Source organism: Sinocyclocheilus anshuiensis, unplaced genomic scaffold (genome assembly GCF_001515605.1).
Source record: "Sinocyclocheilus anshuiensis isolate Anshui unplaced genomic scaffold, SAMN03320099.WGS_v1.1 scaffold1280, whole genome shotgun sequence".
Classification (NCBI taxonomy): Eukaryota; Metazoa; Chordata; class Actinopteri; order Cypriniformes; family Cyprinidae; genus Sinocyclocheilus; species Sinocyclocheilus anshuiensis.
Window position 1 is genome coordinate 423013 of NW_015546075.1, and position 20644 is coordinate 443656.

The following is a 20644-nucleotide window of genomic DNA, read 5'->3' on the forward strand; positions in this document are numbered from 1 at the left end:
GTGTATCCATGTGTGTGTGTGTATATATATATATATATATATATATATATATATGTGTGTGTGTGAGAGATATATATATATATCTCACACACACATATATATATATATATATATATATATTAGTCCATTTCCATATAATCGAATTTAGTGCTTTCTGGTTTCTTTTTGTTTATGAAAATATTGATTTGTAACATTCTTTTTAATAGATTACCTTAGAATTTAATAGATTCCCCTTTTAAAGATCATTTTATGAGACTAGATACATTTTTTCATCTCTCAACACTTTACAGCAGTAGCCACCATGTTGTAAAGACAATAAAAAAAATCGACAAAATTACAATGAAATGAAAACACACACAAACACAAACACACACACGTTATTTGTATTAACGTTTGTGTATGTATTCAGCTGTCATGTTTGTGTCTTATTATGTACAATGTATTAGTGTTTAAGCTTTCTTGTTTATCAAATTATAAATAGTTTTTAGGTATTGCTGCACTTCTGATTTCAGAATTAAAAATAGTGGTTGAGGCTAGATTACTCTTCTTTTATGAATCCCTTAGAAAAACGTTTCACTGTTTCGAAGCGCTCGAAACACCACGCGCTGGTGACGCCTGCTGGTCAAAACTGTGTAAATGCAACACAAACTCAGGCTAAGCGTGCTTAAAACAGCTTTTACAAACCCATTCCAAATGTTTTATTGAAAGTGCAATATATTAAATGCAATTAACAAATCATCAAAAAGGAAAAAGGAAAAGTGGGGGAAAAAATATACACTACCATTCAAAAATGTGGGGTCAATAAAATGTGCATTTTTGAAAGAAAATTTGTTATACTTTATTTAGCAAGGATGCATTAAATTGACCAAAAGTGACAATAAAACTTCAGTTGTTTTAGTAGGTTGTGTATTTCAAATAAATGCTGTTTTTTGTTTTAACTTTCTGTTCATCAAAGAAAAAAATGTATCATAGTTTCCACTAAATTATTCAGCAGCACAACTGTTCTCAACACTGACAATAATAAGAAATGTTTCTTGTGTGACAGATCAGCATATCAGAATGATTTCTGAATGATCATGTAAACTTTAAGACTAATGGCTGCAGAACATTCAGATTTGCCAACACAGGAATACGTTACATTTGAAAATATATTAAAATAGCAAACAGTTTTTTCAAATGTAATAATAATTTACAATATTATGGATTTAACTGTATTTTTGATCAAATGCAGCATTGGTGAGCATAAGAGACTACTTTCAAAAACATACACATTTTCCAACTTTCAATGTCTACAACCTTTCAACAGTAGATTTGACTAAATAAATGAAAGATTCTTTAAAAAAATAGATGTTTTGACGTTTTGAATTGATTTGTTGAGCTTTGCTGATCTAGAGAGCACTAGTACTATTTCAGCAGTTACCATGCATGACTTATAAAATACTTTACAGAAGTGTTTACAGTAGCTGTATCACAGCAACATTTAGAAATTGAAAACCTGTCATGTTAGACAGATTTCAAAAAGTCAACACATGCACTCGCTTTACAGGAATATCCAACCACATTTTTCAGTTAGGATTACGAAACACACTTTCCTTGCTTGCTCGGTAAAACATGATTTGTTGGTTTAACTTAAAAAAGTAAGTAACCTGGTTGCCTTAAAATTTTGAGTTCATTGAAACTAAGAATTTCAGTTATTACCAAGATAGGGATTTTGTTGTTTCAACAAATATTTTTTTCTAAGAATTAAAGACTATTTTAACTTAACATTGTTTTGTTGTCATAACTTTGGTTTAAATATTGTATCCACTTATTCAATCAATCAGTAAACTTTCAAGTCATCTTTATTTATATAGCGCTTTATACAATAGCCTACTGCTCAAAGCAGCTTTACAAAGTCAAACAGGAAAATAGTTGTCAATAATGCAAGAGGACAATAACAAAGAGTAATTTTTCACTATTTAGCACCAAAAAGGGTTCTGCTATTGTTATAAGCTGAAGAACCCTTTTCTGGTACTGTTTAGAACCAGAACGTGTTACAACCTCAGATCACCAAGATTTCGTCTTCTGTTACCAGGACCACATCACTGCAGATTGATGGTGCTCACTTTGGTCACCCACAACTATAATTCCATCAGTCATGTCATCATGAATTCCTGCTTAGAACCTGTGTGCTTTAATAAAAACAAAGAGAAGCATTAAATGTGCCTTACAATCTTAACGCTTACAGACTCCAATAAATATGTGCACTTATAAAGTAAATACATTTACTTACAACTTTGTCCAATCAATGTGACAGTCATTCCCATTATGTCTGCAAAGCACTTTGATGGATACAACTGCAGAAGAACTGATCTTCAGTTATTCCAGAATATTATAAACATGAAAAATACAGAAACACGTTAAAACAATACAAATAAATATATAAATATTTTTTTACAGGGAAAGTCAAATGTCATGACAAGTATACGTTTCATTTACCAAAGCCATACTTTACAATACAGACAAGGCTTTTAAATTATGTAAGACATGAAATTAGATTTAAAAAAGCAAATTTAACACATTTGTGTCTATCCTTATTGGCTGTTTATATAAGCTATTATTACTGACTGTTATTCAAAAAACTATAGTTTTGAACATAATGTCTAATGCAATATACTTATTTATTCACACAGCAGTACAATGGGTTCCGGTGAGGCACTTCAATAACTGCTCCAGTAAACTGAAAGAAGAGTTTGTACCTTCAGAACTTCATCTGAACCAAGGTTATGTCAGCAATATCAAACAAACTCTGAGGGAGGTGCTGGTTTGATTCGCTTATAATGTGCATAAAAGGGACAGTTTGAGTGGTTATCTTATTTCATCTCAAGAAGCTCCATACAAGGCATTCATGTCATTATTCAGCTTAAGTCAGTTCAATGTTGATTCAGTTTAGATCAATAACAGTGTCAATGTTGCAAAATTTGTCTCAATTCATTGCTGAATGTTAATTGACTTATAAACCCAAACTGAGCAAGTCAAAGGCGACAGTTGCAAGAAACCAAAACTTAATCAGGTGACAGTAGTGGGGGGAAAAAAACAAAAACAAAGCTTGGCTCAGTTGTGGGGCCTGTTCTCCTGGCTGAAATGAACAAGCAGTGTGATTTAGGATTACAGGATGCATCTCATGTCAGATTTTATGGACGGATATTATTCAAAAATGTGCAGATTTGCAGCAAATTAGAAGCTAATTAGCCATCAATTTAATGATCTATTATTTCAGTGCACTGAATTGACAAAATCGGTCATTATGCTACCCAGATCAGTTCTGTGCGCTATTGAACACTACAGTTTTACAATAGTTTTAGGTGCTGACTAAATAAATATTACATTATGTATAATTGTACCATAATTAATTAATTCTAAGTTAACTAACATTCTGTCAAAATGGCTTATAAACAGGGGTGCACATAAAGTGGTGTGCAGGTGCGCATGCACGACCAAAATAAAAAATGCGCTGTGGAAATAAGTTCAGACCGCTCACTGGCGGAACATGGCTGACAGCTGTTTATGCACATTCACCGTTTTAGATCGACTAACTGTAATACTGTATAAGATTTCATTTCAAACTGAAAGCATAAACCTAGGCTATGTGCTGCCGGTTTCACAGCAACATGCAAAACTGTCAACCCGCCAAAATAAAAGCTTGCTGATTTTAGGTTTGAAAATGATGATGAATAATTAATAATAATTGTATTTTTATTTAATACTCACTTTTTATTTTAAAATATAATATTATTACACTTTATTATTTTGTTTATTATTTGATTTTTAGAAAACGAACTAAATAAAGTGCAATAATATTCTTATTACTATGATTTTTTTTTTCATAATTATATTGAATAGGTCACACTATACGTGCAGTGTGAGCACCAAACCAAATCTCCAGGTGCTCTTGTGAGAACCAGACTGAAAAACTTATGTTCACCCCTGCTAATGAAGAATACAAAAGCAACAAAAGATGTTTTCATTTCTGGAGTAACTGTCAGTGAATAATGTGTTGGAAATGTTTGATCAATGAAGGGTATTAACCAGACGTTAACAAACTAATAGACAATCAGGATCAGGATCACTGATTGTGCTGAAAAAGTACTAATTTTGTCTCAAAATAGATTTATTGTGACCGATACTGAACAAACATACAGTCATCAAGATACAATAATAGTAAATGAAGAATATATTTTGGTATTTTAAAATAAATCATATAGAGAAATTAAGCTGGAGTCTGGATGATAAAAAAACAAAATGTCAAAATGAAGTAAAAATTGCAGCTCAGACATGTAATCATCTGAGAGTTAGAATCCGTGAGACTCGGTATGGTTGTGGTACTTCTTGCTTAAACATCTTTTATCTTTTTGTTCTGTTTTGTTTTGTTTTTTGCTATTTTATTTATCAAACTTTGATTTAATTTACTGCTTCAATTCTACCTGCAACAAATGATCACTCAACTGTGTAAATGAATGTCAAGTACAAGGATAGTTGTTCTTACAAGCTACCACACTACCAAAAATGGTAAACAAATCTTATCTAAAAGTGAAAAATAAATAAATAAATAATGATAATGAATACAGAAAAATGAAAAATGAACGAATAATCATGAATTGTTGAATTCTTATATAAAGCATTTAGGTGGAAGTTTTGTGTTAAACAGGAGGGTTAATATCAATATGGAACACTCCTGTTGATTCAGTGAATGTAAAAAGGTTTTAACAAGTAGGTAATAAAACAAATGCAATGTCCAATCACTGATTTAAGATAAGCATTTGTCTTAGCCACAGTAAACGTTATAAAGTTCTAAGACATACAGAGTTCAAGGGTCACTCAGCAACATCATACCTCAGATCACAGAACTCAGAAGCCCTCAAATGCCTCCTGTCTTATTCACAAGAGTTCATGAGTCAAAACAACACAACTCAAGCGTCTGAATTGTGGGGTCGGATTATTTACTGCTGAGAATGAACCAGGAATGAGCTTTCCACAATTGTTTGTCTTATCTGAGGTACTACGTGCAAACTTTAATGCTCCCGGGCAAGCATTGATATTCAATCCATCCTTCCTTATACAATCTCTCAAAATTATTAATTATTAACTGAATGAATGAAATGTATAATAAATACAAAACATGATAAATATGGGCTACTGTAATAACAACATTGCCTCTTGGGTGTATCTTTAAAGAAAGAGCAACTTGGATGACTTTGGACAATGGCCTTTTGTGCATCTAGGTTGTGCAATATGGTTTTATTTAATTTAAAATACATTATCAAACTTCCTTGGTAGGAAATGCTTACTGTAATGCTTGGTGCTAAGACCACTTTTCATTTGAACAAAATGTCTGCGTTCTCTTTTAGAATCCATTTATTAAAAGTCTATAAAAACAAAAGAATCAAATAAAAGACATTTCCCACGTATACCTGTTTCACTTTAATTCAAATTGCCATCTTGATTCTACTTGGTCATTAGTTTATGTCCTCTAAAGGATGTCAAGACAAAATAAATGTTGAATTGTCAGCTTGATTAAATATTCAGGAAGTTCTCTTTTGTAAATATAAGGGAAAAAAGTTTGCTTCTCTGTGTTATCTGAGCAGCATTTCTTTGTGTGATTACAGTAACTGTGACCATTCCAGTGATAGGCCACCTCAAGGACCCAAATGCATGTTCGAGGCATATCAGGGTGCTCATTTTCAATAATTAACCTATTACAAAATGACAGTATTTAAAGGCAATTCAGAGACTAATTCTTGAAGATACGTCACAATTTAAAAATAAGTTTTTAGCTGTAAAACGTCTGGGCGATCGCTTGAATATGTATTTGTCCATATGCACACCATGTGCAATATTCCATATTTACAAACAGACCTCTGTCTCATGTCTACCATTAGGGTGGGTCTTTGAAAAACAGGCCAGAAATACAGAGTAATTTCTTGGACATAACAAAAGTCATTCCTGTAACAAGAAATATAACTGACTCCTTTTCCTTGTTTGAGTACAATAAAGTTTACTTCTCCAGTTACTCACCATTTCCAGAAGCACTTCTTATCTCTTTCCAAAGCATTCACAAGTTTATTGTACAACAGTCATAAATATACGGCTATATAATAATATGCTTTTGTGGAATTAGATTTGTTTGCTTGTGTTTTGACAGTCTTGCATGTGACATGTACGGTGGCCGAAAGAGCTCAACGCGCTGCAACTTCAGAAAACACATGCAAATAGAAAAAGTACCAGTAAATCAAGAAAACAACTTCATCAATTTGACAACAAACGCGCTGCAAACACTCACAACACAATCAAATAAATAAACGCACTGCAAATGCTCACAACTTTTGGTTGTGTTGTGAGTGTTTGCAGTGCGTTTATTTATTTGGTTGTGTTGTGAGTGTTTGCAGCGCGTGTGTTGTCAAATTGATGAAGTTGTTTACTTAATTTGCAGGTGTTTTTTCTATTTGCAGTGCGTTTATTTATTTGGTTGTGTTGTGAGTGTTTGCAGCACGTTTGTTGTCAAATTGATTAAGTTGTTTTCTTAATTTGCAGGTGTTTTTTCTATTTGCAGCGCACTGAACTCTCTCGGCCACCGCAGACATGGGATTATTGCTGCAGTCATTAATTTACTCACAACTGTGGTTTATACTGTTCTGATACTGATTCATTCACAGTTGTGGAGATTTTCCAATTTATTTGTTAAAGGCAGTTCTCAGTGTTTTATATGAGTCATAGCAGAGGAATATTTTGAACTGTTTTGTTTTTATACAAATAATTTCATGTTGCACAACCTGCAATACTTTTGGCTGTGACTATATTCATAATACAACATGGACTCGATCGCCTTATTGCTTAACGGTTATCACATTTTAAAACTATTAAGTACTCAAAATTTTAAGACAATTCCTTAATTGGCATCCTTCTTCCAAAAATGCAGTAAAATGATCATCTACTGTTATGCACTACAGTATAGTGCTCCGGTGTTTCATGTCATGACTGTTACTTATGGATTTTAGCATAGCTGGAATGCTGTATTGACTAATGAAAATCCAGGACCGGAACCATTTCATAAACATAATTATAGTGGTATTTTACTTAATACACAGTTAAGGCCCAGTCACACCAAGAACATTAACTATAATGATAACTATATAGCGTCCATGCTAATAATATTTATAGATAATATTTTGTTTCTTATAAACACGGTGCATTCATTTCGTCTGCAACTTTAAGTGCTCAAGCTCTTTAATGTTGGATAGATTCTGATTGAATGTCAATGTTTTTATCATTCATCAACTGAAAAAAAAAATACTCTGAAATAGATTCCTTCTTGTTCCTCTGTCATTATCATTATAGTGTGGTGCGGACCGTGCTATTCTCACAGAATTCGGCCATCCAAGACGTGGATGAGTTTGTTTCTTCATAGAAACAGATTTACAGATTTGGAGAAATTTAGCATTACATCACTTGCTCATCACTGGATGCTCTGGATTTTTAGGTGAGAGGACTACAGGGGATGGAAGTTTTCACTGGAGGAAGCTTTATTATGGATTATGTATGGCTCGAGTTTTGGCCAAAAGAGACAGTTTAAAGTTAAAATACTTTAACAATAGATTTTTTTCTTATAGCACAGCTTTTCTCTTCATATACATCTTGGATGACTTGAGGCTCAGTACATTTTCAGCTAATTTTCAGTTTTCAGTCAATTATTGCTCTAAAGAGATATTTCTACTTGATGTAATCCATAAAAAAAAAAAAAAGTTTTGTTGGGCAAATTCTTGTGTGAGCAAACTAGCAGAAATACTGTAAATACTGTAATGCCATAACATAATATTGACCGATGTCGAGCTGCAAGCGTTTGACCGAATGATTTGGTATCGCAATAAGGTACCAAAAATAATGACAAATGTTAGACATGTTTCATTCCTGAGCATTTGTCAAACAGGCAAGAGACAAGAGGAGTTCAGGTAAACAGAGGGGTTTACAAGGAAACAACAGTTAGTAAAGCTTGTAAGGAGCCTGGCAATGTTCAGGTAGTGAACGGTAGACCGGACACTGGAATGCTGAGTGGAGTGAGAAGATAGCGGGCTAATTGGTGATGCAGGTGCAGGTGATCAGAATTCGGGTGATTGGGATCTGGTGTGTGTTGGAGGAGGTGACCCTGTCGCCGCAAATTCAGGATTTTTCACCTGGTACACCGAGGGCTGATCCAGAACCTCAGGAGGAGTGGGTGCTTCTGGCTCGGTGGATCTGGAGGAGGAGGAAGAACAAGGTTTGAGGAGTGAGACGTGGAATGAGGGGTGAATTTTGTACCTGGGTGGAAGTTGCAGAAGGTAGGTGACTTGGTTGATCTGCCTCTGTATTGGGAACGGACCAATATAGACATGACTCGCTCCAGCGAGTGATATCACAGGGTTCCCATCTGATCTAGAGGGTCCCTCTAGTATCAGGAAGGAAATGGTTTCCTCATGCAGACTTCCGATCCTCAATCTTAGCGGCGGGCCGCGAAACTGCCCCCGCCCACGCCCTAGCGGCTTTCCCTGAATCGTCTCGACTCGGAGCTCCCGGGCTTGACGTAGGCGGGGTAGATGGAGATGCTTTAGGAGGTCAGAGGATATGAAATTGCCCGAAGAGCCCGAGTCGATGAGGGCTGAAACTGAAATCGAGAGGTTTTGGGTTAGCAGTTGCACTGGCAGCAGTGATCAAGTCAATATTTCTGGTTCTATTTGGAGGGTACTCACCGCCGGCCGTGGGGGTTTGACTGGGCAGAAGCTGATGAAATGTCCTGGAGCACCACAGTACAGGCAGAGTCCGGCTGCTAAGCGGCGAGCGCGCTAGGCGCGAGTGAGTCGGGTGGAATCCATTTGCATGGGCTCTGGTACAGAGGGACCGCTGGTGGACGCGAAGGGCTGGTGGGCGGCTTCGTGGGGCTGGCAGGCGGGACAACCATTGCGAAATGCGAGTGGCTCGTTGTAGGAAGCCTTCTAGTCCGATGTTGTCATCGTAGATGGCCATTTGAGCACGAAGGGGAGGGTCCAGACCTTGACGGTAGGCACTGAGGAGGGCCGCCTCATTCCAGCCACTAGTGTGCGAACCTCTGCGGTGGATGGAAGACGGGGATCCATGGAGGTGTTGGTTCTGGTCCGGTCTTCTGTCACAAACAGGCAAGAGACAAGAGGAGTTCAGGTAAACAGAGGGGTTTATTGTCAATGCTGTGATGGTTAGGATCGAAGGCAGGTGAGTAAGAGAGATCTGAGAGAGTTCTGGGTAGCTTAGCTTCTTGGTAATCTGGGTATGATAGTAGTAGGAATCCTGGAGATGAACCGGGGCTGAGGAGAATCGGAATAGGTGAGACTGAAAGGACTTCTGGAGGTAAGGAAACAACAGTTAGTAAAGCTTGTAAGGAGTCTGGCAATGTTCAGGTAGTGAACGGTAGACCGGACACTGGAATGCTGAGTGGAGTGAGAAGATATAGCGGGCTAATTGGTGATGCAGGTGATCAGAAGTCGGGTGATTGGGATCTGGTGTGTGTCGGAGGAGGTGACTGTGCTGACGTGAGTGATTCCGATGATTTCCTGACAGCATTCTTAATGCCTTAGTTGTACAACTATTTTAATAGTCCTATATGACTAATTATAGTGTACGTGTAGCTGTCAATCAGCTTTATTTCCTTGTTGCGTTCACTTTCCTGATACATAACTGTTATAGGAAACAAAAAGAGAAACTAGTTTATAAATAGCTTCTGGAGCTATTTTAAGAGGATAATTGGCTTTACATCTGTTTTAAGTACTTCATCAACTGTTTAACCGCTTAGCATTCCTGTAAAATTTGAATGCCTAAAAAGGCATAGCCAAAGTAAATTGGATTGCATGTTCTTGAACCATTTGGACCAGGGATGTGCACAGACATTTTGAGGGGCAGGGGCTCAAGTGGGAAAAGGGCACTTCTCATACTTATTTCTTAATATTAAATTCTTGTTTATTGAACTGAGGTATAAAATCAGTATCACATAACATTATCATGCTGCTTTTTGGTGGAAAAAAACATGGAAGTATATAAATATACATTTCTGCCCCGATATCTTGAATTTTGTGATCATTCTAAATGCAGTTTAATAAACTGAATCATGCAGTCAAAGAAGGCGCACTGGTCTAACCTGCTAAACTTTAGCTAACTTACATGGTAGCTGAGTCATGGATGTTAGCAAGACAAATTAACTATATTTGCCTTTTGTATTTTGGATAATTAGCTGTAAATTCGAAGCACAGCTTTTGTTAGTCTTTTTAGTGTTTTGTTCATCACCACTCACCTCCACAGCAAGACAAACACAACTGGAAAGGGAGGGAGGGATTCACTTCTGCCGCTGCGGTTCTCTGTTTGTGACTGTGATGTGCCGATCAGAGTCTCAACATTTCCTGACCCGACCTGATATTTAGTTTTTTTATTTGTTTGACAGGGAAAGCTGTGCGCAAACAGCAACACGCACACATATATATTCATTTATTTGAAGAATAAAAAAAAAACTAAATCAAGTGACATTGTAATTTAGTTTCTTTTGTCTTGTCTGGCTATACCTGGCTATACTGTTGTAAAATGTTGAGAGATTCAAACAAAAAGTAATCAATAAATAGAACAAAATAAAAAATAATAAAGACTGCAAGTGACGTCGCTAGCGGAAGTGCAAGTGTCTGAGAGTGCAAGCCTGAGAATGCACGTCTGAGAGTGCAAGCGCCAGCTGCAGCCAGACCCTTCTCGAAAAAGGGCAGGTACTAAAGCCACCTTTGATGTCTATGTGTGCACGTGCCTGATTTGGATTATATGCATGGTTTTGGTCTCTTTTGAAAGGTGACACTTTGAGGTTTGTTCCTAAACAGAAAAAAACCCCAGAATCACTGTAAGTCTTATGGTATTGAGTAATGAAGCAATAGGCTAAGCCCCGTGAAGCCGTGGTTTACAGTGAATTTATAACAGCTAAGGGGCGTTATTAGGCAGGACGCGAAGCGGAGTGGGATCACAGCATGAAGCCTTGTTGGCAGTCCGACAAAGACACTGATTCTCAGCTTTCCAAAGATATGTGACATATTTAGAGATGTTGTATATCACGAAGAAAAACAGGAAGTGTACCTCGGGCAGTACAGTGGAATGCAAACAGGTTAAATTAATCATTGTTGCAACAGGTTGTTTACACATTTTTTTCCTTAACTACAGCATTTATTACCACAGAAAGAAAATAGCTAGCATTACCTTTTGAAAGAAAAGCTCAATTTAAAACTGTTTTCAATATACTAAAACCTTTACGTTTTTATTAAATGTCTTGATGACTTTTTGTTCATTCTATTGACATGACAACCTTCTTGCCAGTATTTATACAACCATGCATGTTCATTTTTTGTTGTTGTTGTTGTATTATAATAATAATAAGCTCATTTTTAACATCACAAAAGAAAAAAAATAAATAGAAATTAAGCAACAGAAATTTGAAAACTTTTTCTGGTAATTACAGGGGAGCTTTAGAAGAACAGCAATATTTCAAAAACATTTTGGCTGTTTTTATGAGGGACTTTCTTTCGGGTATTTTCCAGGAGGTCATCCTTTTGTTCATTACTGCAGCTGGCTCCAAATCAAGACCATGGGCACATAGTTTCTCCCGGACTGCTTCAGTTGAGTGGGTGGTGTACGAAAAAGCACGTGTTTTGTGCTCTCACCCGGATAGCCAAAACATGCGTTTGGGGTCCTTTCCCATGTTGGCATGCAGATGGCATGACAAACCCGCACTGTTGATGACCTTGAGCTGATTCTGCAGAGGAGTTTTGGCGGTTCTTCACAGGCCACTGTGACGCCAGCAGCTTCAGATCAATGTTCTAGTTGCCTGCCCTCTCATCACCCTCAGTTTGAAGACACACCTGTGAGCCCCACTTAGCCTGTCCACCCCCACAAAACCACCAGGTCATCATGGGAAAATTACTAAAGGATGACAGCCATGAATGGACTGCTCACGTTGGTTATTTTGATGAAAAGTCATTATCCCTTACAGGAAAGGTCCCGGGTTTACACTCCTGGAGCTTTCGGGAGTAATACTGGCCCTAACGCAGCAAAATGTCAAAAAGCCATTCAGATAGATAGATAGATAGATAGATAGATAGATAGTCAAAATTGGAGTAACTTGTCAAACAGATAGATGTGACTGTAGTCACTCACTGTATATAGCCTAGGCTATCTATATATTGAATATGGTGATAGACACTAAATATCAGTGTTGGGGGTAACGCATTACAAGTAACGCGAGTTACGTAATCAGATTACTTTTTTCAAGTAACTAGTAAAGTAACGCATTACTTTTTAATTTACAAGAGAATATCTGAGTTACTTTTTTTTTCCAATTTACTGATTGACATCTCTCCTGTAACCATGTTGAGAGAAATCAGAAGATGTTACTGTATATTGTAATGCATTACTTTTAAAAGTAACTTTCCCCAACACTGCTAAATATCTATATAATACGTAGATAGATAATTCACATCTATATTGCCAGGTACAGTAGTAACCATAGATACTGTAGGTAGATAGATAGATAGATAGATAGATAGTGTTGTTTGCTTCTTAAACTGCTGTCATGTATACTATGGTTTGAAAACAACACTGATGTTTTATCACTGACAAATATTGTGTCATAACCTATCTTACCTTGGTTTGAAGACAACACTGAGGTTTTATTACTGATAAATAGTATTATTGTGTAATAACTTCTCCGCTCAGTTCGCACGTGAGCGCAGCTGCTTATCCGATTTGCACATAAACAACACGCCCACGTCTGGCTGGCAATAAATGATGAGGATACTGGTGATGCTGAAAGAGAACAAGGAAGAATAGAGTTCACACCGTGATCTCGTTCATCAGAAACCGCATCAGCTATGAGTGATCCTCGATTTCCTGTCGAAGTCCGAGTTATCGGAGTAATGAAGAAAGGCAAGGACATGGTAAGAATATGTTGTATATTCGTAGGATAACTAAGTATTGGTAAGATAATTTGTTAATTTGTTTGTTTGTTTTTTTACTGAAGTTCATGACATCCGTGCTGTGGTCAGACCAGAGTGATTTAATCGTGTACAGATCTTTCCGGGACTTCAAAACGCTCCATGTAGGTTTTACAGTCATTTATTTATCACAAATGGTTACTAGAAGTGTAAAAATCACCAGCTAACTTACTTTTCTTGTTTTAACAGAGGCAACTGAAAAAGAAGTTTCCTGTGGATAACTATGAAGATAGAGTGCTTCCCAGATTTGGAGGTATGATTGGCAGTTTTAGGAGATTAAAATGTGCATAATGTTTCATATTTAAATATAAAAACTTCACTCAAGTCAAAAACATTATTGTATATTGTTTTAAGCCTATAATATCATAAAGTAACATTAATGTTTTTAAATACTTTGTGGTGATGCTCACATTGCAAAGGCTTTCAGGCATGAATGATTATTATTTTTTACATAATGCATAATTATAATGCATTTTTTTATGTTGGAAGAAAACATATAGCTGAACTTTATCTGCAAGTCTGGCCATTAAAGGGATAGTTCACCCAAAAATGAAAATTCTGTCATCATTTACTCACCCTCATGTTGTTCCAAACCTGTATGAGTTGCTTTCTTATGTTGAACATAAAAGAAGATATTTTGAAGATTGCTGGTAATCAAACAGTTTGTGGTGGCCATTGACTTCCATAGTAGGAAAAAAAATACTATGGAAATCAATGGCAACCACCGTTTTTTGGGTGAACTATCCCTTTAACCCTCTAGTGGGCCCTGTTAAAGGTGTTTTATCCACACTGTATTTGTTTTGTTGTTCAGATGTGATTTCTGTTGTTTGCAGCCCAGTGCATGGTGACTTCATTTCAGTTGAAAGGCCTGGCTAAGTCAGTATCTCGTCTAAGGTGTCTGGAGAAATACTGTTCCAGCCTGTTGCAGTGTGACACGACTGTGTCACATTCCTCAGAAGTCATTAAATTCTTCTTGCCTACTGAACAGCAGCTTCTGCCAGAATATACCCAGAACAGGTATGTAGATTATCTCCTTGCAGCAGATAAGCAGGCAACTTCAGCTTGCCAAAACATGTACAGTATATAGAGTAGCTCACTTCATATTTCTGTCTTGATCTGTTTCTGATTGCCAGAGTTTAATTCTAATGTGATCCTGCTGGGAAGTGTTTGTGCGGTAAACGTCTGTTAAAGCTGCTCTCGTCTCTCTGCAGTGTGATGATTCTGCAATCAGACAACATCAACACTGTCAGCGGAGGACCTGACTTGGCGAATAAACGTCTGAGCAATGGCAATGTGACCCAACCTTTTGTATCCAAGACATATCGATGTGTGGCTCCATATGAGACCAAAGATACAAAGAACAGGCCATTCAAAGTAACTGTGGATGAAAGACTGGACGTGCTGATCAAAGACAAAGCAGGTATGTATCATCTGCCTTAAGGAAGTGAAACGAAAAGTTGATCGAAATGTTCTTTACAGTCTATTTATATTTTTATGTGGGCGTTGGTTTTGAACAGGTTGGTGGCTTGCTGAGAATGAGGATAAATGTCTAGCTTGGTTTCCTGCTCCCTACTTGGAGTTATGTGATGAGGAAGAGGATGAGGATGAGTTTGATTCAACTACCTTTGAAAGTAAGACACGGTTGCTACATAAACTTTCTGTTATAATGAATCTCCAAAGATAACCTTGCTAACCAAACATTTTCTCGCTCCACTAGGTTCTCTGTACTGCGTTACAAGAAGTTACACCTCGAAAAAAGAGGACGAGCTCTCTCTGAGCATTGGCGCTGTTGTGGAGGTGTTACAGAGGTCTGATAATGGCTGGTGGCTTGTTAGGTAATTAAAGTTCTTTACACAGATTGCACTGACATTCAAAGAATGATAGGAATGGCAACCTATTGTAAAGGCCAATTCACACCACACAAACACCAACAAAGAAGTTGGCTGTTGGATTTAGAATTTTATGAAAAACAACTGTCATGTTCACACTGCCCCAACAGACACTGACAAACACTGATTGAACTTGTTCACTCGGGTGAAAAACAAACCCCGACCAACGGCAACAGACTTTCGAGTTTGTTGGTGTTTGTTTGTGCGGTATGAATTGGCCTCAAGACGGATGTATTAATAGACAAGAGCAATTTGAAAGACAGGCCGCAGTTTTCATGTTTATGAATATTGATTCAAATTTACGGTCAAGACAAGTTACAATTTATCAAGAAAGTCTACATGTACATGGAGTCTTCCCCATACAAAACCTAAATCTTTTATTCCCTCTACAGATACAACAGAAAGGTAGGCTATGTGCCCTCCATGTACCTGAAGCTCTACAGCAGCCCCAGTTTTGGCCTTCAGACTCTTCAGAGGAAACTTCACAGCTTCACTATCCACCAGTCTGCAAACAGCTCTTTAAAACTGGAGCCTCAGGTCCACTCACGAAGCAGAATGAATAGTTTCCTCAAATCAAACTCTCTGGAAATGCTGTCAGAGCCGGTACAGCACGAGGAAGCTGGCAGCTTCAGCGATGATGGAACGGACTTCAGCTTCAGTTCCTCAGACACCACCTCCATGAGCCCAAGCATGTCCAGCTCAGAGTGGGAAGAGGGCCTGAGACAGCAGGATAAAGAACCAGACAGCAATGATAGTGGTATGTCCAGTGGCCAGTCAACCCCCACCAGCTCAGACACTGGTCACCCTATGAAAGGAGTCGGAGCTCCCAGGGTGCCACCCAGACCACAAACTCAGGAGATCTTACGTCGCTGCACAACCTACACTCGTAAAGCTGCTCTGGCAACCTCTGCTCGCCTGGCCCCTGAAAGTGAAGTCATGGTAGATGAAGTGAGAGTATGAAAGAGGTGAGAGAGCATTTGGGTGCATATGACAATGAGAGACTCTTTCCTTTTATGCCTTTTTTTTTTTTTGATCGTCTTTGAGTATGATACCACAATATTAATCTGAGGTTTTTGTAATCTTTTAATCCTTGGTGGGGCTATATTAATACTATAAATATTGAATTAATCAAATATATTATAATAACCTGTTAAAGGTAGTTACAGTATACTGTACATATTTAAAGAGTTTTATTTTTTCATTAACATTATATTCAGACTGTTATCTTTGTCCTGGAGCTAATGGTATTCCATACTGGAAAAGAAAAAAAAATTGGACTTTTGTGTTAATGCCTGCACAAGTTTCAATAAATGTTTCAAACCTCATTTTAATAATTCTGATGTCATGACTTTTTTTCATGGGAGCTGGTAATTTAATATGTACAGACTATGTAATATGTACAGAAGCAAGCACTCAATTAAACATTTCCAGATAATGAAACACTGATAACTACAGAGACTGTCAGTGTAGACCACTTTATGAGTAAAACAAACTAAATTATTCCACTCAATGCTACTATATATATTTAGGCTTATTTTAAGAATAGGAGTCTAATTATTATTATCATCAAAGAGTTGAGTTTATTTTTGTGAAAGTTCCCTTGCGTAATTATGACGGTAACATGAAAAAGTCAGCTACTGCTAATAAACTTTTAACAATAACATAAGGAGTGGCTGAGATGTATTTATAGGAAGCTGCATTTCCTTAAATTAAAAATAAAACCAGACATTCTCAGAAACAGTTTGTCGCCCTGTATTGCTTGTTGATTATTATCATTCTAGAGATTGTGTATGTACAAAGTGAGATTCTCCTGACAAATTCCCCTTATGTCAACATTGCATAGGATAATACAGTATGGAATTGCACAGGTACATTTCTTTGCAGCCTAATATCAACATTCGTTCACTATATTGATTATTCCACTTCCAGTTTTTCCTGTATTCTGGAAATTGCAGTGGTTTTGATTGTAAGTTTCATCTAGATTCCTTTTTAAATTAAATATTTACATTTTTCTAAATTGTTATCCACATTAAAAATTCCAGTATAATCATATGCTAAATCTGTAAACAAGTGAGTACAAAAAATACAATGAAAAACATTAAGACAATGGTGTACTATGTAATGAGGGTAGATTTTATCCATAAGAAGCACATCTTACACCATTCTCCCATGTAGATATGAACGGTGACCAGTACAAACTGGTGTTTTCTTTATTGTAAAAAAAAACTTTTTAGCTTTTGCTAAATTCTTTCCAATAATATAGGTATTGATTTACTTTAACTGTTAAAGTATGGGACATAAATTCAGTTAAAGTGTATGACACTGTTTATTAACACATTATTTTCACATATAATGATTTATAATATATTCTGTTGTGCAGAGAATGCTGCTGTGTGTTCATTGGCCATTCAGACCTGTGTGTTTAGAGAATAGGGCTTGTAGCCTCTAGAGCAGGCAGCCATTGAAGTTCACTGGTTTCCATAGCAATGCCTTTGTCTAATAAGTAAAACCTAGATGGTACCAAAATAGGGTCCCAGTGGTTAGTGTAAAAAAGTTGTCAGGTGCTAACCACATTTGTTACTTGTGCTAGAATGGAAAAGAAGAGAAAATCGGACATCTGCAATGCATTTCTGAATGATCCAGGGTCAAGTGATCTCCTTTGGGATGTTTTGCTGCGTGTTGTTATGACAGATGCCTGTCTTTTTGCCTCTACAAATTATTCAACATATACAGCATCTGTATTAGCTGTGCCCTGGTCTCACAAGTGAAAATGGTGAGTTTTTCCTTTTTTAATTACATTATATAAATTTGTGGGGGGGAAAAATAATATATATATATGTATGTATATTTACTTCACAAGCTTAAACTTAAAAATTCTCATAATATGTGACATGAATTTTTTTATTATATAAAAAGAGATTTTAAATAGTTCAAATAGTTTTATTTAAATTGAGTAAAATTAGTAATAATACTAGCATCCATATGACATTACAATATAAATAAAATTATTATATATTACTTTTTTTTATTTTATTTTGGTATTAGACTGGAGGTTATGAAGTGGAGCAGTTTGTGGATACCCCAGATGATGATCTGATTTGTGTCATCTGTAGAGCTGTTCTACGCTGCCCTGTACGACTTAAATGCAACCATGTCTTCTGCAAGGAATGCATTTTACAGTGGATGAAAAGGTAACAATTTAACAGTATTTTGTGGAAACTGTGATTATTTCAGGATTCTCTGATGAACAGAAGGTTAGAAAAAAAGCTTTTATATGATATAGACTTTTGTTTACATTGTAAATGTCTTTACTGACACTTGATCAATTTAATGTGCCCTTGCTGAATAAAAGTATTACTTTCTTTAAAAAACAAAACAAAAAAAAACTAGTTTGAGCAATGTTAAAGCCAGTGTTGTTTCAGACAGGTGAAATGCCCGTTTAAACTGAGTAAATCCATTGGCCGTTTGGCAATCAAGGTAGGTAACTTTTTTTTTTTATTAAAGGGATAGTTCACCCAAAAATGAAAATTTGATGTTTATCTGCTTATCCCCAGGGCATCCAAGATGTAGGTGACTTTGTTTTATGAAATGTATTAAATTACTAAGAGTAAAATGGGTAGTGATAAGCACTTAACTTTATGTTTAAAACGCATTTTAACAATCAATACGCCTTAATTGTAACTTATTAGGTTATATTTTTGTTTACACATGGTTCAAATATGTTTTTTTGTTTACACATGATTCAAATCTATAAATACTACAGTTGAACTATGGTCACTTTAGTAAAACCATGGTTCATTTTCATAAGGGACTGCCAGTGACAGACTGTTGAATGCATAAAATGCAACCTTTTTATTCTGACAGTGTATGATTTCTATTAACATTACAAAATAGAACATGACCAATATTATCTTTCAACGTTCAATTTAAATAACTGTAATTGCACAAACTATGTAGGCTACAATTTCAGTTTGTTTATTGCGCGCTGTAGCACTTCCCTGCAGTGTTGCCAATTTAGCGACTTTGTCGCTAGATTTAGCGACTTTTCAGACCCCTTGGCGACTTTTTTTCAAAAAAAGCGACTAGCGACAAATCTAGCGACTTCTTGGACAAAACTTAGCGAGTCTCTGTGATCGCTGGTACTGACGCAACGGCGCGAGGTCAGCGCGCACACACCTCTCTCTCTGTAACGTCTTGGAAGGGAGAGCTGGTTATATAGTCTTAAAGGGCCGCATTTCGGTCACTATTTCATATTTATTCTGTTGTCTGACAACAGAAACAGTAATATATATAAATGAAAACAGTTTTATTGAGAATTTGGCTGCATTAAAATACAGTATGTGAGCACAGAGAGAGACAAACAAATGTAAAAGGCAACAGATGCGCTGACTTCATGCATATGCTAATTAGTGTATGACGTCATCTGGCGACATTTAGCGACTTTTCAAACTGGCTTTAGCTACTTTCTATTGAAAGAAGTTGGCAACACTGCGCACCAGCTGTTGAGAACGCGCAGTTCGGACATTGCAGTAAATCAGAGGTAAAAAAACGATATAAAATACTGTTCAGTTTCTTGCACAGACCGATCGTTTCGTGTCTTTACACATCAGTGTATCGTCACAAGCCGCAGGGTTTAATTTGAAACAAAGTTACCTACATCTTGGATGCCCTGGGGGTAAGCAGATGAACATAAAATTTTCATTTTTGGGTGAACTATCCCTTTAAGTCTGATATACAGTATAGTTAAAGTTCTAGTACTTAAACTGTGAATTTGAAACAACTCCATGTGTCTGTGTTCTTAGTGTCGAAATGCGCAGCAGGGCTGCAGGGCCACTTTCCGGATTTCTAACGAGTACCTCCACATCTCCAGCTGTCCGTATGAGTGGCAGCTCTGTCCCCATGAGGGCTGTGGGCAGCAGGTGCTGAGGAAGGACGCGCAGGCGCATGATCAGAGCTGCAGCCACTGGCGACAGCTGTGTCCCATGGGCTGCGGCACGCTGCTCGTCCGTGAAAATCAGGCCCAACATAACTGCTACCGAGAGCTGCAGCAGCGTTATGTAGCCGAGCGGCGGAGGCAGAGGGCCATCGCAGCCAACCTGCGCAGGAAGATGCAGCGCATGCAGAGCCGGATGGCACAAATAAGGAGGCAAATAAACCTGATGTGTGAGAGCCTGGAGGTTGGCGATCTGGAAATTGAAGAAGGGGAGGGAACCAGTGCTTGGACAGATGCTAATGCCGCCAGTCCGAGCAGCAGCAGACACCGTCACACTAACAGCAGCAGTTCAAGAGTCAGATATATATAGCGTAAATACCTTTCAGAATTCAAAGAGAGCATTCAAGTTAGTCCTTTATGTGTGCGGTTTTATTAAATGTGTCTTTCCACTTTTATAGTCATCTTAAAGGGATAGTTCACCCAAAAATGAAAATTACTTGCATCTTTGTTTACTCACCTTCATGCTGTTCCAAACCTGTATGACTTTCTTTCTTCTGTGACACATAAAAGAAAATATTTTGAAGAATGTTTCAACTGTCCCACTGACTTTCATTGTATGGACTAAAAAAAAAAGAAGAAAAAAACAGTGACATCCACGTGTTCCACAGAAGAAAGAAAATCATACAGGTTTGGAACAACATGAGAACAAGTAAATGATGACAAAAATTTGTTTGTGGGTCAGCTTAAGTGCAGCACAACACACAATATTA

At 37.0% G+C, this 20644-nt stretch overlaps 2 protein-coding genes across 3 annotated transcripts; both read left to right on the forward strand.

The window, feature by feature from the left end:
* The first annotated feature begins 12884 nt into the window (after nt 1–12884).
* LOC107699855 (NADPH oxidase organizer 1-like) lies at nt 12885–17554 on the forward strand. Of its 2 annotated transcripts, XM_016501259.1 has the most exons (9): nt 12885–12995; nt 13079–13156; nt 13242–13305; nt 13886–14069; nt 14264–14472; nt 14570–14683; nt 14770–14887; nt 15334–15906; nt 17532–17554. In XM_016501259.1, exons 1-8 carry the CDS (start codon nt 12930–12932, stop codon nt 15899–15901), a joined length of 1401 nt encoding a protein of 466 aa, XP_016356745.1. In that variant the 5' UTR covers nt 12885–12929; the 3' UTR covers nt 15902–15906; nt 17532–17554. The 2 variants fall into 2 exon arrangements, with proteins under 2 accessions (XP_016356745.1, XP_016356744.1); XM_016501258.1 differs by lacking the exon at nt 17532–17554 and having other exon boundaries at nt 15334–16035.
* An 84-nt stretch (nt 17555–17638) lies between these two features.
* On the forward strand, nt 17639–20394 carry LOC107699857 (RING finger protein 151-like). Its single transcript, XM_016501260.1, has 4 exons — nt 17639–17714; nt 17987–18132; nt 18364–18418; nt 19744–20394. The coding sequence occupies exons 1-4, from the start codon at nt 17712–17714 to the stop codon at nt 20242–20244; spliced, it is 705 nt and encodes a 234-aa protein (XP_016356746.1). The 5' UTR covers nt 17639–17711; the 3' UTR covers nt 20245–20394.
* The last annotated feature ends 250 nt before the right edge of the window (nt 20395–20644 follow it).